General features: G+C 47.4%; 1 protein-coding gene across 6 annotated transcripts in view; it reads left to right on the top strand.

Annotated features, from left to right (window-relative positions):
• The first annotated feature begins 2,886 nt into the window (after positions 1 to 2,886).
• Positions 2,887 to 16,888, top strand: part of MSL3 (MSL complex subunit 3) — a 41,410-nt gene continuing 27,408 nt past the window's right edge. Inside the window, exon 1 of one of the 6 annotated variants that reach the window (XM_053308397.1) lies at positions 2,887 to 3,513. In XM_053308397.1, coding sequence (XP_053164372.1) covers positions 3,469 to 3,513 — 45 coding nt within the window. In that variant the 5' untranslated portion in view covers positions 2,887 to 3,468. Of the gene's footprint in view, positions 3,514 to 13,468; positions 13,732 to 13,773; positions 13,915 to 16,888 lie in introns of those variants that run through there. The other 5 variants (XM_053308396.1, XM_053308398.1, XM_053308395.1 and 2 more) reach the window with 5 other exon arrangements.

Genomic DNA, 16,888 nt, shown 5'->3' with positions numbered 1-16,888 from the left:
TATGCTGCCTGGAAATACATTTCACTGAATGCACACACGCACACTTCACAATATATAGTGATATACATTGAGTACTATATATTTGTGCTACTTTTAATGCCTAGAACACACTAGAAACACTAATTATTAAAATGGCCCTGACTTCCAACCATGCAGTGTGAGCCTATGTCTGTTTTCTCAGAATTCTGAACAAATTCAGTAAAGTTTGATTCCAGGAGGTTTTTCACAGGAGGCTTTTAAAGCCCTTTAACACACATCTCCTCTGGAATGGAGGTGCTGCATTCACATGTTGGCCAGATTTACCCTGAAGTCCCTGCGAGTTATTGGAGAGCAGTTCACACACAAGGAAAATAAAATAAAATAAAATAAAAGCATAACACATGCTTCACAGTTCTCACTCAGACCTTCTGGGTTGCAAAACAACTTGAACATAAGTGCATTTATAAATGAATGAATATAATATTGTTTGTTCCAGAGGTTTTTGTAATTTTCTGCCTTGAAAGAAGCCACTTATAGGCCTTTTTAGATAGTTTTTGTTTTTAAAGCCAGCAAATTTTTCAATCCGTTTTAAATTAAATATTCAGAGACTTCTCAGTCTCCACCCCCCACCCCCCGCCGCAATATCAAAGCCCTATGGCAAGCAGATCCCTAAATACCTCGGGTGGGGGGTAACCATAAAAAGAAATTCACAGTCTACCTTGCAAAAGCTGTGCTGGATGGTCTGGGCAGAGGCTCTGCTGCAGAGAACTCTTCCTGCCTCCTTCCTGGCTTGCTTGGGGCCTGCTGAGATCAGGCTTCAGGGAGGCTGACTCCAAGGTCTCTCTGGAAGCCCCGCCCACCCACCGATCAGCTGAAAGGCTGTTAGAGAAGAGCTCTGCAGTTTGCAGGCCCATCGGATCCTAGGCCCTGCCGATCCTAGGCCGGAGCTGGAGGGCAAGGCAAGCAGGATGGCAAGTGGCTGAGGGGCCCTGGGGCTGGGCAGGTGGGCAGTGGGGTGGGGGTGGCAGGCACTGGTGTGGCCCCCCCAGGGGCGCCTAGGGCACGTGCCCTGGCTGCCCCCTCCCAGTTCAACCCATGATCGCCTGAGCATAGATCTTCAAATGCGCTCTATGTTGTTATCTGTCAGATTTGAGAAGTCTTTCTCCACTTGCGCTCTAGTCATCTACCTTGCCGCTTCAGCCCCTGTTATTCTTCCGCATACCAAGGGGCCAATTTTGAAGTGGGTTGGAGAGTACACTTAGGAGCGATCATGTCTACTGCCCCAGTGAGTTTGCTGTTCCAGTTTCCCACCCAGGGCATCAACAGGATCTCTGGTACAGCCAACACTAAATCCCTCCAAGGCTTCTTGAAATCCTATTGGATCCAATAACCTTCTCGGGCGGACCATCCTAATAGGTCGCTCACCCCTGCCAAGGTGGGAAGTGACTGTAAGTTCAACATTAACCAGATGGTGGTCTGTCCATGACAATGGGGAAATCACAGGAGTCCTCACCCACGGAACACCACCTTGATCAGAGTAAAAGACCAAGTCAAGCGTGTGACTTGCAGTGTGCGGCAGTCCCGAGGCGGTCCTGACCACAGGCAAGATGCTGAGGGATAGGCCCATAGTTGTCATGGCTGCTATGAAATCCTGAGTCACCCCAGATAATTTCAACACGAAATTGACATTTCAACAAGAAAGGGCTTTGCTATCCCCTGTGGAAGTAATATGAATTAGCTACCTAATGGAGAAGCGGGGAAATTACTTGATTAGCAGGATAGAGGTTGCCAGTTCGAATCCCCGCTGGTATGTTTCCGAGACTATGGGAAACACCTGTATCGGGCAGCAGCGATATAGCAAGATGCTGAAAGGCATAATCTCATACTGCGTGGGAGGAGGCAATGGTAAACCCCTCCTGTATTCTACCAAAGACAACCACAGGGCTCTGTGGTTGCCAGGAATCGACTTCGACTTGACGGCACACTTTACTTTACCCTTTTACATCATCAAGCTTGAATCTTTTAATATTTCTAAAATATCCATGGAAAATTAAAAGTATATAAGAACATAAGACAGCTCTGCTGGATCAGGCCCAAGTCCTATCTAGTCTAGAGGTGCTCTTACCCCTAGACCTCAGGGCTGAAGTCCAGGGCCTCCACACCACCTGGGCCCACCCAAATCATCTTTAGTTTGTCCTGGGTGGTGTGGTTTGTGCCCTCAAGAATCTATGTGTTAAAAAAAAATGCTTAACTAGCAGGGGAGGGGGGCTCTAAAGGCCTTTAGGTCCAGGCTCCAAAATTACCTAGGTACACCTCTGATCTAGTCCTGCATCCTGTTTCACACAGTGGCCCACCATATGCCTCTGGGAAGCCCACAGGCAAGAGCTGAGGACATGCCCTCTCTCCTGCTGTTACTGCCCTGAAACTGGTATTTAGAGGCATCTTATCTTTGAGGTTGGAGGTGGCCTATAGCCCTCAAACCTGTCCTCTATGAATTTATCTAAAACTCTCTTATGGCCATCCAGGCTCTTGGCTATCACCACATCTTGTGGCAGGGAATTCCATAGGTTAATTATGCATTGTGTGAAGAGACTTCTTTTCAGTTCTAAATTTCTTGGCAATCAGTTTGATGGGATGACCCCTGGTTCTATTGTTATGAGAGAGGGAGAAAAATTTATCTCTATTAACTTTATCCACACCATGCATGATTTTATAGACCACTAACATGTCTCCTCTCAGTCATCTTTTTTCTAAACTAAAAAGCCCCCTAGGTGTGGCAGCTACAACAGCTGGGGCTTTTTAGTTTAGAAAAAAGACAACTGAGGGGAGACAGTATGGAGGACAAGTGACAGTTCTGGAATTCAAGTACTGGAATTAAATATTTTGTATCATCTCTAGAATTCACTGCTCCAAGGCACCGCACCATGTTGCTTCTTGACAAGTCTGGCAAAGATCCACAATGGAAATGCTGATCTTGGCCCTGAGAGACCGGCTTCGACCTTCTGTTTTCAATCTGTTATCTCTACTAGAAATAACTAGCTAGCAGTAGGGATGTGCATGAAATGTAGGGATGTGCATGAAATGCTATTCGGATGCCAAATCGCAGCACATCCCATTAACATGGAGACATTACACATCCCATTTAACACGGGGAGCAGATCCATACCTATCGCTCACTGCTTCTTTCTTAAATGCTGCCCCCACCCCCCAGCTATTATTGCATGCTGACGTCGCACAAAGGGGATTTGCCTTTGGATTTTCCTAGTGGACCAGCACAGCCACCTACAAATTTTGCATGCAGGAGACTTGCAGCTGCTGCCACTTTTTCATCTGAGCGCTACTGAAAAAGAAGGAGAAGAGCGCCATCCAAAGCTAAGAGATAAAGGAGGAGGTTCAGTCCAGTAAGAAAGTTCCTAGGTCATCTGGTGTTTTGCTGAATAATTAGCAACATCTGCCTTATATTTTTGGTCACATGTTTGCAGATTGTTTATGGTAATGAACTGGCCCCAGGATGATTTCAGGCTTTTGAAAAAGGTACATGTTTTGAATCTGTTCAATAATATCTGTATAATGTCCTTTATTTTACAAAGATATAAAAGCTGGCCAAGTATCATAATCTCAAGTAGTTGTAGTCTACCCAAACAGTCATCTTGCTTTCATAAGGGCAGGGAAATATTCACAGAAAAACAAAAGTATAGCTTCTGAGAAGTCATTAAAAAAAAAAAAATAGGAAACAGCTGTTATTCATTTTCAACTGTTTCATTGCTCCAATAATCCATTCGGTTAGGTTGACCTACAGTTCTATGAAACAAATATTTTTCCTTGTTATTGTATTTTTGCAAAACAAGTAAGGTACCCAGGCCATCTAGTGGAAAAATTTAAAAAGTGCATACCATTTATTTATTATTCAATTTTTATACCACCTTTCATAAAACTTGTCCCGTTTACAAAAGTTAGAATTCAATGAAATCCCATACAAATTACATTAAAATATTAATCAATTAAGCACAATAAAAACTATAAAGACACCAGGAAGCAGCCACCATAAAAAGATAAAGGCAGGAGAGCAAAGAGATTGGCAACCCCTAAGGGGTAAAAGGCCCCCCAAATTGAGTTTTGTTTTTTTAAAAGGAGGCACTGCATATGTGAGAGAATGGATACCTCTTGAGAGTAATAATCTGTTAATGTAGGAATAGATGCTGTAGATACACAGAGTGCAATATCCAAGAAAATGTAGGACTTTTTATATAGTTTCAGATTGTGAGATAAGCCCTTCAGAACTTCAGACTGGTTAAAATCAAATTCACGAGGGAAGGGAACTGGTACAGTGAATACACATGCATTCGTTACCCCTGCTAACTGGGCAAAGAGGCACCTTTTACCGTGGTGATTCTCTTTATTTAGCAGGGGGAGAGTAACTGGCTCTATCCACCCCCAGCACAGTACTTCCAGTGACTGTTGCTGGTGTGTGTTCTATGTTTCTTTTTAGAATGTGAGCCCTTTGGGGACAGGGAGCCATCTTATTTGTTTTATTTCTCTTTGTAAACCGCCCTGAGCCATTTTTGGAAGGGTGGTATAGAAATCGGATTATTATTATTATTATTATTATTATTATTATTATTATTATTATTATTAATTCGTAATCCCAGCTTGATTGATACTTCAAACCTACTATTATGGTTTGCTTCTATAAGGATTGATTCCACCAGTGCATATACCAGCACTGGTATATGCACTGGTGCGAACCAGCGTGGTGTAGTGGTTAGAGTGCTGGACTAGGACCGGGGAAACCCAAGTTCAAATCCCCATTCAGCCATAATACTTGCTGGGTGATTCTGGGCCAGTCACTTCTCTCTCAGCCTTACCTACTTCACAGGGTTGTTGTGAGGAGAAACATAAATATGTAGTACACCACTCTGGGCTCCTTGGAGGACTAGCGGGATATAAAATGTAAATAATAATAAATAATAATAATACCATACCACATTTGATAAATGTAACATGTTCCAAAGCCACCATGTACCAGATCTTACCTTATGTGACCATCCAGACATTGCTTCCTTGGGCAGAAGATCCTTAAAAGTAATACATTTAAAAATAATAATATTCTTTTACTGAGACAGTGGCTGATATTCTCCACAGCCTTAGGAGGGCAGAGCAAGAACTCTGCCCTCACAAGGAGCAATTAAACTAGCTGTCCTGTAGGCTTGTCTCACAGAGCAGCACACAAGGATGGGGATGCTGCTGAGGAGTTCTTCTGTGGATTGTTTTTTCTTCTTGTAGCCAGCCCCCAGTGGCTTTCATAACTGGGGTGCTGTGGTGTTTAATTTTTCCTTTTGCAGCCCCAAGCTGCACCTTTGCTGCTGCTGTGTGCCTGGATTGGACTACTTCTTCTTCTTCTTCTTCTTCTTCTTCTTCTTCTTCTTCTTCTTCTTCTTCTTCTTCTTCTTCTTCTTCTTCTTCTTCTTCTTCTTCTTCTTCTGTGGTAGGCTCTGCTGTGTTGTGACTTCTGTCTGGTGCCCAGCCTGCCAGGCTGTTTCTGTTTCCCCAAGGTTTCCCCCCCCCTTGGGGAAGGGGGTGTCCCACAGCTTTTTCTTGATTTTTGGGGTGTGTGGGTGTCACTCTGGCACCCCTCCTCCCTACCCACAGCTGTTGACTCCCAGTGTCTGCACAGCCTGAGTGCCTCTGAGAGCAGCACCTGGCCAGACTCCAGCAGAAGACACAGGAAGGTAAGCTGCCCATGTGTGGTCAGGTTGGAGTTCTTTAAATAGGGCCTAGTTTGGGGAAGTGACAGGAGTGGGTCAGGAGAATAACCTTTCCCTTCCCTTAGACTTACTCCATTGTTGCTTGTTCCCCTTAAACCGCCCCCCCAATAAAGCCTAATTCTTGCGGGGGGGGATTTAATTTTTCTGTGTGCACTACAGTATAGATGGCCCTTTGTCTGGTACACACAGCATAGACCACCCTGTCCCACACCCCTTTTTAAAATAGCCTTCTATAGAGAGACAGGCCTTCTCAGTCGCTACCCCAAGATTGTGGAATGCGCTCACTGCTGAGATACAATCCTCCCCATCTCTGGCAATTTTCAAAAAAACACCTTAAAACCCACCTTCTCGCCCAAGCTTTCTCAGCTTCCTAAAAAAATATTGGGTTTTAATCTCTGGTTTATTTTTAAATTGTTTTTAAGTTTTTTGTATATGTTTTAAACTGGTTTTATGCTATTGTTAACCACCCAGAGATGAAAGTTTGGGTGGTGTACGAATGTGATAAAATAAGTAAGTAAATAAATAATACTCACCTTAAAGGCACTTATTCCACCCACCCCATCAGAATTAGGGCTTAAGTTAAAAAAGTCCAGGAGGATGAAAGGCAGAGGGAGGGATGATGCTGGTCATGGTGGGTGACCATGAGGGGCCTACTGTTGCAATCTGTGATTGTTTAGCAAAGCACCAAGAAGAAGCTGCCAACTCCAGTTACGAAGTAGTGCAGAGCCTTATTGTTGCCGTTAGTCAAGAACAAGCATGGAGATTGTAAGGCAATATAAAGTAAATAAGATTTATTAGGTGAAGTACATTTGAGATAGGAAAGATTTATCCTAACTATGAGCTACATAGTGAATAGGAGCGGGGTGGGGGGAGATGCTCCCATCAGCTCTCCAAGGAGAAAGGAAATACAATTGACACTCTACAGGAAATACCAGAGGAGTCAAGGCGTGGGTCATAGAGTAGAGGCGAAGCAGGGACAGGTAAGGGGAGCCCTCCACTCCCAATGCCCCTAGTGGTCATTAGGATAGTTGGTACGAAAGGTCGATGCACTGGAACTCCATTTCCAACACCTCCCGAGTCATCTCCACTGTTGTGGCTGTGTGCAGGCTCACCTTTCTGAAGGAGGGTGGTCCTGAAGCACAGCCACCTGTGGCAGCTAAGCTAGAATGAGAGGGGAGGTCCTTCCTGTCAGGGAAGAAGCTCTTCCTGTGGCATCTCAGTGTTCCACCCGGTGGTTCACAGAGACCTTCTTTGGCGCCTTGCCAGGGGTAAGGGAGGAGCCAACGAAACCCTGCAGCAGTGCCGAACAGTGTGTTCAAGGGATGGGCACAGAACATAGCACATGTGTGTCAGCCATGAGCATGGTGCCGCTGATCGGGGCTGCAAGCAAGAATGCTGCAGCCCAGCATGCCCGCTTTTTTGGAGAGCACCGGTGGGGGGGGGGGTGGCGGGGAGGGGCTGGCAGGTAGGCAGCACCTTCCCTGTCCCATAAAGCAAACCACCAGCCCCTCCCGGGCGTGCATGAATTAGTTCATGCACATCCCTGGTGTGTTCTGCATTACCTGCAGGAGTTGGTGGCAAGGCAGAAGATGGAGCCAATCTAGTTTGGGGAAATGCGTTTCCAAGTCTGGCCAGACTTGGCGATGGTTGCCGGACAGTTCCTCTAATAGCCACCAAGCAGTATCCAGAGTGAGAGGATGTTTTCCATGGCAAGGGACCTGGTGATACCCCATCGCTCATGCTTGGAGGCTGACTTTTAGAGCAGCTGCTCTTCCTGAAGGTCAACCTCCCCCTGCTGGTCTATCCCATGCAGGCCATGGAGAGTGAGTGACTCATGGGCACCCCCGCTCACTGCAACACCATTGGTGGTTCACCCCAACCTGGCAAACCCCAAATCAGATGTGTCACAGTCTACCCGTTAGTGCTGCTGACACATGCAGACACGGATGCACACCATCACCATGGATGAACTGGTGCCCGGACCCATGTGTCAGGCTATCAGCTAGGACCCAGGACCAATCTGAGGCCATGGTGTTATCCAGATGTAGGCAGGCAGGGGGCAGGCAGGTAGCAGTGATGTGGGATATACAGGAGAAGAATTCTTCTCATGGTAAGAGACTAGAAGCTTTGTCTCTTGTCAGACCATTGGTTTATCTAGCTTGGTATTGTCTACAGTATACAGAGTCAGACCTCCCAGGTTACAGGCAGGAGTGTCTCCCTCAGCTCTACATCTGGAGATGCCAGAAAGGGAATCTGGGACCTTCTGCACCCACACAAGCATGAAGATGTTTTTCCCCAGAGTAGCCCCACCCCCCAGGGGGAATATCTTAGAGTGCTGCTAGTGTTCACATTTCTTCGTACTCCTTCCATCCGGCTCAGAGTCTTCAGAAAGCTCAGAGTTGAACTTCCAGGGCCATGACCGCTCTGTCCTCCTGTCTCTCTAAGCCAGGCAGGATGGAAGGAAGGAAGGTTTGATTTGTGATTTTCTCAGCACTGAGTATTAGGGATGTGCACGAGTGGGTTTGCACACTCCCGGGAGGTGAAGGGGCAGGTGTCTTTCAGGGGCAGGGAGGGTGCCCTTACCTTTCCTGACACTTTCTTCCCACAGGCACTGTGCCCAAAATTGCTGGTGCAGGGCTGCAGCGTACCTCCCTGCAGCCCCGGTCAGTGTCATACCAGAAGTGGCCGGTGCGCATGTGAGTGCGTGCCATGTGCACACACGTTGTCCAATTCCAAGGTTTTGTACATGTCAAGTCATGGGGCAAGGCAGAGAAGAGGGCAAAGGGAATGGTCACAAGCTAACAAGCAGGGAATGGGGTGGGGGGGAGGAAAGGAGGAATGAATGTTTGAAGGAAGCAAAGGTTAGCAGGTGCCGACTACATGGAAAGCCGGAGAGAAGGATAAAAAGTAGAATCTAGCTGTCAGACACTCATGAAATTTCACAGAATGTCTCTCCTCCTCCTTGCAGAAGAGGAAGTGGAGGAGGAGAATGTGGTGGGGTAACATCCCGCTACATTCCCCTATTCTCTACTTCCATTTTTGGGGAGGAGGAGAAGAGGAGATCTAGCTGCTAAAACTGCAGCAGCCCTGGCAGAGAGGAAGGCAGAGAGGAAGCCCTGGCAGAAGTGTGCATACGCACCGGCCACTTCCAGTCCAATGCTGACCGAGGCGGCAAAGAGGTACGTTGTCGCCTCGCGCCAGTGGTTTTGGAGATGGCGCCAACGGGAAATGCACACCATCCCTGCTCCTTAAAGGTAACCCCCCCCCGCCAAACTGGCCCAAACTCTGGACCTCCGAACCAGTTCGTGCACATCCTTACCGACTTACAGCTTTTAAAAGGGGCATGAGACAAGGAGGTGAGGCTACTAGCAACACATTAGCTTGAAGTTTGGACTTTAAAGTATGCCAGATTAAGCATGCTTTAACTGCTCTATTATACACACGTGGTCAAATGTGTTGGTACCCCTCCACAAAAAAAGAAGAACCCACAATTGTCTCTGAAATAACTTGAAACTGACAAAAGTAATTGGCACCCATCATTGTTTATTCCGCATTGAACAAAAATCAGACTTTGCTTTAGAGTTTTGATGCAACAGAATATTTCAAATAATAACACAAATGAAAATGGCATGGACAAAAATGATGGGACCCTTAACCTAATATTTTGTAGCACAACCTTTAGTGGCAATCACGGCAAACAAGCGATTCCTGTAGCTCTCAATGAGACTTCTGTACCTGTCAACAGGTAGTTTGGCCAACTCTTCCTGAGCAAACTGCTCCAGCTGTGTCAGGTTTTAAGAGTGCCTTCTCCAGACTTCATGTTTCAGTTGTTTCCATAGATGTTCGATAGGATTCAGATCAGAGCTCATAGAAGGCCACTTCAGTATAGTCCAGTGTTTGGTCCTTAGCCATTCTTGGGTGCTTTTAAGCTGTGTGTTTTGTGTCATTATCCTGTTGGAGGATCCATGACCTGCGACTGAGACAGAGCTTTCTGACACTGGGCAGTACGTTTCACTCCAGAATGTCTTGATAATCTTGAGATTTCATTGTTCCCTCCACAGACTCAAGGCACCCCGTGCCAGAAGCAGCAAAGCAGCCCCAAAACATAACCGAGCCTCCTCCATGTTTCACAGGAGGTATGGTGTTCTTTTCTTTGAAAGCTTCATTTTTTTGTCTGTGGACATAGAGCTGATGTGATTTGCCAAAAAGCTCCAGTTTTGTCTCATCTGTCCAAAGGACATTCTCCCAGAAGCATTGTGGCTTGTCAATATGCATTTTAGCAAATTCCAGTCTGGCTTTTTGATGTTTTTCTTTCAACAGTGGAGTCCTCCTGGGTCTTCTTCCATTGAGCCCACTGTCACTCAAAAAGCGACGGATGGTGTGATCAGACACTGATGGACCTTGACCTTGGAGTTCAGCTTGTATCTCTTTGGAAGTTGTCCTTGGCTTTTTGTCTACCATTCTCACTATCCTTCTGCCCATTCTGGGGTCGATTTCCCTCTTGTGGCTGCATCCAGGGAGGTTGGCTACAGTCTCATGGACCTTGAACTTCTTAATCATATATGTAACTGTTGTCACAGGAACATCAAACTGCTTGGAGATGGTCTTATAGCCTTTGCCTTTAACATGCTTGTCTATAATTTTCTTTATGATCTCCCAACCAATGTGTCCAGGCCACTTTAGAATATCTTTGTAGAATAAGCAATACTTATTCTCTTTTCACACTTGCTTTTCTTTTCTCAATGACATTTCAAAGGCATGCAGGTATACATGGGAATTGCTTTTCATTAAATTGCTTTTCAGGAGGCATAAAACACTTTTTCAATGAGCTGTAAGGGTACCAACACATTTGTCCACGTGTGTATATACAACTGTGGTAGCAAAAGGATGCACCATTTCAATACTACCTTGGGATTGTTTTAATGAAAGGCGGTATATAAATTTAACAATAAATAAATAACAATAAATAAATAAATATATGGTATTGTTCTTACATTATAATGAACACATGGAGAGGAGGAATGAGATCATGAGAAATCTCTATCCCCCTTGTGTTCAGTGCAACATCTGCACAGATCCTACTACATACATACAAATGTATATACACATAGGGCTCTTTCAGTGCCACCCAATCCCTGCTATTCAGGCTTCTCAGTCGTGTGGAAAGAACTCTACCCATGTAGATCTATACTCCTTACATGTGATGCTGAAAACATGGAGGGCAATCCTGTTTTCATCGCCACACCTTCTATATTTATTAATTTTTATATCTGTATTGTGTTGAAAAAGTTTTGTTGAGGTGGGGGACATTCACATATAACACTAGATATTAGGGATGTGTAGAATGTTCCAAGCTTTGAACGTTTCAACTCAAAAGGGGCCATATTGAGTTTTCCAAGCTCGGAACAGAATGCCCTTCAAATGAAGGGCCTGTTCCAAGCTCAGAAAAGAACCCCATTCCTAATTAAAAAGCTGTGCTTTTGTTGTTGTTATTTTATTGCTGCTGTTAATATGTTAAGGAAATCGGTCAGGCAAAGATATCTTCCCCAGCTATTGTTGGTAGATATCCAGAGCATCATCATCATCAATATGCCTTTATTAGTCTACAGACCATAAATATCCAGAGCAAATACAAGTCAACTGGAAAGGGCAACTGCTAATTTGCACATGCAAATTATTTGTAACCCTATTTACATAATATGCAGATTAGACAACCGGATTTGGAGAGCCAGAATATGGCAACCCTAGTTCCATTGAAACAACCAGCTCGCCCAATTGTTCGGATGGAACATTCCAGGCATTATCGTCCTGAGCTCGAAATGGAATGCAAATATTGTTCCAGGCACATCTCTACTGGATATAAAGGTTAGTGGTGTGCACGAACTGGTTCGAAGGCCATTCAGAAGGCCTCCGAACAAGTTCGCACAGGCAGTGGCTCGACACTGGTGTGTGTGTGTGTCTCCCTTTAAGGGCAGGGGAGGATGTACTTATCCCTCCCGCCGCTTTTCCCCTGCCAGCGCTCCATTTTTAGGAAACTTATTGGGGCAGCAGCGAACCTCACTGCTGCCCCTTTCCCCGTTCCTGGCCGAAAGCAGCAACTGTACGTGCGCCCGCCATGCATGTCATGTGCATGTGGCGGGCGTACACACACATATGCATGCGTGGTTAGTGGTGAGTCCGAACCGGTCCGGCGGCCATTCTAAGGAATGGCCGAACTGCCGGACCGGTTCGGCTCTTGGTGATCCGGGTCCGGGTGGGGGGGTATGACTTTAAGGGCGGGAGGGCTTGTTTACCCCTCCCGCCTCTTCGGCCCCCTCCAGCGCCCGTATTTAACTTAAAAGCGGGGCGCTGGAAACCAACCGACCCCGCCGCCACTACCGCCACCCCCCCCGAGCAGATTAACGATTAAGGGTGCCCCTGCCGTCGCCCGCCCACCTGCCAGCCAGCCAGCCAGCCCTCCCTCCCAGCTGCCCGCCCGCCCGAGTGTTTCCTTACCCAATGCTTGAAGTAAACGAGAGGAGCTACCGAACGGAGCTCCTCTCGTTAGCAAGGCCTCCAGAAGACTGAAGGCGCTTTGCGCGCGCGCTCATGCACGCGCCACAAAGGACGCCGAAGGCACGGTCTACCCGCCGGGAAAAGGCCGGGTAGACCGGGCCTCCGATTGCCGGAGGCCCGGTCTACCCTGCCGGGCCGGGTAGACCGGGCCTCCAGCGATCGGAGGCCCGGTCTACCCGGCCCTTTCCTGGCGGGTAGACCGGGCCTCCGATCGCCGGAGGCCCGGTCTACCCGGCCCTTTCCAGGCATGCGCGCGTGCAAAGCGCCTTCAGTCTTCTGGAGGCCTTGCTAACGAGAGGAGCTCCGTTCGGTAGCTCCTCTCGTTTACTTCAAGCATTGGGTAAGGAAACACTCGGGCGGGCGGGCAGCTGGGAGGGAGGGCTGGCTGGCTGGCGGGCAGGCGGGCGGGCGGGCGACGGCAGGGGCACCCTTAATCGTTAATCTGCTCGGGGGGCGGCGGTAGCGGCGGCGGGGGCGGCTGGTTTCCAGCGCCCCGCTTTTAAGTTAAATACGGGCGCTGGAGGGGGCCGAAGAGGCGGGAGGGGTAAGCAAGCCCTCCCGCCCTAAAAGAAAGGGCCCCCCGTCGGTGCCGGTCCGGACTGGGCCGGACTGTGCACATCCCTATGCGTGGTGGGCGCACATGCAGTCGCTGCTTCCTGCCACTTCCAGACAGGAAAGGGGGAAGGGGTGGCAGGGAGGTACGCTGCTGCCCTAATAAGTTTCCTAAAAATGGAGCGCCAGTGGGGGGAAAGCGGTGGAAGGGTTAAGTGCACCCTCCCCTACCCCTAATGGGAGAATCTCGCCCCCTCGTCGAACCGCACCGCTGCGGTTCTGTGCACACCACTAATAAAGGTGCGACCTCTATGGTATGTGCTTTTAAAATAAATAAATAAATTTTAAAATAAAGGGTGCAATTAAGGCTAAACTTGTGTGATCACTTGTTAGAAAGCAAATCCTATTGAAAGTCATCAGGGATGCTTATTTTCCAGTCAACATAGCGGCAGACAGGCTGCATGTGGGTCAAGCCATGCAGGATCACTCAGCTCCTTACATCGACCAGCAAAGCACTCAGTAGTAGCCCGACCAACCAGTCCGCTCTGAGGATAGGGAACCCGCCTCCCCCCCCCCCGCCTCCCACGATGCCGGCTTCATCTTTTTTTGTGGGCGGATTCACAGCAGAATTCATCCCTGGCAAGGACGCCGGCTTCATCTTTTTTGTGGGCGGATTCCCAGGCGGCGAAAGGCCGGGCAAGGGGCGGAGCGCGCCGTGCCTACCCAGGTCCCGCCCTTGCGCTACGGCGTGGCTGTGTCTCCCTTTCGCCATGATGAACAAATGACCTCGCGGGGAATGAAATTTAAATTCCACAAAGGGGAGCGAGTTCTCTGCTTCGAGCCGGACCCGACCAAGGCTAAGGTGCTCTATGATGCCAAGGTGGGGATTCCTCCGCCAAGCACGCTCGCTCGCGCGCCCTCCTCCTCCCTCGTAACGGAAACGGCGTCTTTCTGCGGTCGCTTCCGGGTGCTGCTTCTGTCGTGGTGGTAGAAGGCAGGCGGGTGGTGTGTGCTGCGTGACACCGCCCGCTTTCCCCGCCCCTGCCCCTTGAGGGGAGAGGAGGTTAGAAAAGGGGGAGAAGAAGCGGCTCTATTTTTCCTTCTTTCCCAAAAAGCAGGCGCCACGGAGGTGCCTTTTAAGCATGGTTTGCCGAGGCGATGCCTCCGCTGTGAGGCAGGAGCTGCCCTATAAATAGTGTGGGTGGCGCGGGCCGGTGGGGTGGGCACGGCATGGCGCTGCACTGCGACTAAAATGCTTGCCACTCCTTCCAGTCTGCCCGTCGTATTTGACGTTTCTGGCGCCTCTCCTTTTCCATTGCCGTTTCCTGGACCTAACAGTAGTGTAATCTTCAAGAACTTTCTAAGGTTATACGCACAGGTTATTTCTAGGGATGTGCACGGTCCGGCCCAGTCCAGACCGGCACCGACGGGGGGCCCTTTCTTTTAGGGCGGGAGGGCTTGCTTACCCCTCCCGCCTCTTCGGCCCCCTCCAGCGCCCGTATTTAACTTAAAAGCGGGGCGCTGGAAACCAGCCGCCCCCGCCGCCGCTACCGCCGCCCCCCGAGCAGATTAACGATTAAGGGTGCCCCTGCCGTCGCCCGCCCGCCCGCCTGCCAGCTGCCCGCCCGCCCGAGTGTTTCCTTACCCAATGCTTGAAGTAAACGAGAGGAGCTACCGAACGGAGCTCCTCTCGTTAGCAAGGCCTCCAGAAGACTGAAGGCGCTTTGCGCGCGCGCACATGCGCGCGCCACAAAGGACGCCGGAGGCCCGGTCTACCTTCCTTAGAATGGCCGCCGGACCGGTTCGGACTCACCACTAGTTATTTCATTTAAAAGACACTTATCCAAAAGATTCCGAAGGTTGCTTATGTTAATTTCTTTTTAAAAAAAATAAAAAAAAAATGATGCTGCTAGGACAGCTGAGAGGGGCTGCATTAAAGCAGGTGGGTGTTGTCTTTGGGGCCTTTGGTGAGCCCCTTTCCTGGAGTATGCTGCCAGGCAACACCAGATGATGTGACGATTGTAGATGGCCATGTACCAAATACTAACATATCACAATGTGCTTAAAAAGCACTTGATAAACTGTCTCTTATCTATATAGACCTGCCAAATGGTGGCAAGAACAGTCTGAGCACCTCCTTGAATTTCTGATCAAGTACAGAAGTGTGACTAGACTTTCTTCCCCACTTCATGGAAGAAACGCACCCGGGCAAACTGGTCATCTGCATGCTATAAAGTGTAACACCCTAGGAACATAGGAAGCTGCCATATACTGAGTCGGACCATAGGTCTATCTAGCTCAGTATTGTCTACACAGACTGGCAGTGGCTTCTCCAAGGTTGCAGGCAGGAATCTCAATCAGCCCTGTCTCTGAGAAGCCAGGGAGGGAACTTGGGACCTAGATGCTCTTCCCAGAGCTGCTCCATCCCCTGAGGGGAAAATCTTACAGTGCTCACACTTCTAGTCTCCCATTCATATGCAACCAGGGCAGACCCTGCTTAGCTAAGGGGACAAGTCATGTACAAGAGCAGCTCTCCTCTCTGTATTCACTCAGTATCCCACATCATTTATTACATAGTGTGGAAAACTTCTTCTGCTGTTCAAGCTGCTACTAAAGGCACATGTGGAGGCCAGGGTAATTTCTGATCAAATGGTAACCTTAATTTCCATTGTCTGATAATTCAGTTGTTCAGTGAACATCTGATAGAAAAAGTCCTTTTCACATAGTCTTCCACTAGTCTCCTCCCCAGGGGGTGGGGGTGGACTTTTATTTTGGCCTTACAAGTGCTTCTAATGCTTCAGTGTTGAGCTCATTTTACTTGGAAATAATATTTTATGCAGATTACCAAATCTTGAATTGAAATTGCTTCCATGTAGTAATTAGCACGCAACACATGGATAGCTTATACATAAATGTCATTAAATTCATTGAGAGCACTGACAATGAAAGTTGTAGTTCTTGAATATGTGAAGGACATGGTATCATAAACAATCTTGACAATTGTCATCAGGAGGGTTTCTAGAATGCACTCATTTGCATTTATTTTATGATTTATTCCTCTCACTATTTCTTTATATCACTGCCACCATTTACAGTCTGTATGAATATATAGGATCCTAGAATCTTCTATCTATGTATATAAATATCTTCTGCTAAGAAAGCGCGATGTTGTAGACATGGGGGTATGGACTAAGATTCTTACTCACAGATTCTTGAAAGATGAATAAAATAAGAGTTTATTAATTATAAGTTCTAAAGTTGGCTTGATTATCTACTTTAAAAATAGGGTAGCTTCCTTGCTTAGTGACAGGACTTTTGTTTTGACTGTTAAGAGAATATTTCTATATCCTTCTGGCATATACAACTTTTGTAAGAATCTTGCTTTTTAAATAATTTCTATAGCTGGTCTTGTTTAAACATGTATTACACAGGACAATACTAGCAATAGCACTTACATTTATGTACCGCTCTATAGCTGGAAGCTCTCTAAGCGGTTTACAATGATTTAGCATTTTGCCCCCCCAACATTCTGGGTACTCATTTTACCGACCTCGGAAGGATGGAAGGCTGAGTCAACCTTGAGCCCTTGGTCAGGATTGAACTTGCAACCTTCTGGTTACAGGGCAGCAGTTTTACCACTGCGCCACCAGGGGCTCTATGTGAAGGACATGGTATCATAAACAATCTTGACAATTGTCATCAGGAGGGTTTCTAGAATGCACTCATTTGCATTTATTTTATGATTTATTCCTCTCAGCATTTCTTTATATCACTGCCACCTTTATATCACTGCCACCATCACTGCCACTGTTCATTTACACAGTAAACCTTCTTTTCCAACTGCTCACTTCAACCACTGAACTCTGCTTTCTAACTGAACGTAAACGAAAAACAAAAAACCTGCACATGGTTTGGAAGTAAAACCCATTAGAACTTTACTTATTCTCAAATAAATATGTTCAGAATTGGAACCCCTTAAAAAGCATTAATTTTTAAGACTCTAAGAGTTCCTTGAAATGGTGCCCTTAAGTGCTGTT

Source organism: Hemicordylus capensis, chromosome 3 (genome assembly GCF_027244095.1).
Source record: "Hemicordylus capensis ecotype Gifberg chromosome 3, rHemCap1.1.pri, whole genome shotgun sequence".
In the NCBI taxonomy this organism is placed as follows: Eukaryota; Metazoa; Chordata; class Lepidosauria; order Squamata; family Cordylidae; genus Hemicordylus; species Hemicordylus capensis.
The sequence above is the reverse complement of the archived record's forward strand: the minus strand, read 5'-3'. Positions and strand labels throughout refer to the sequence as shown.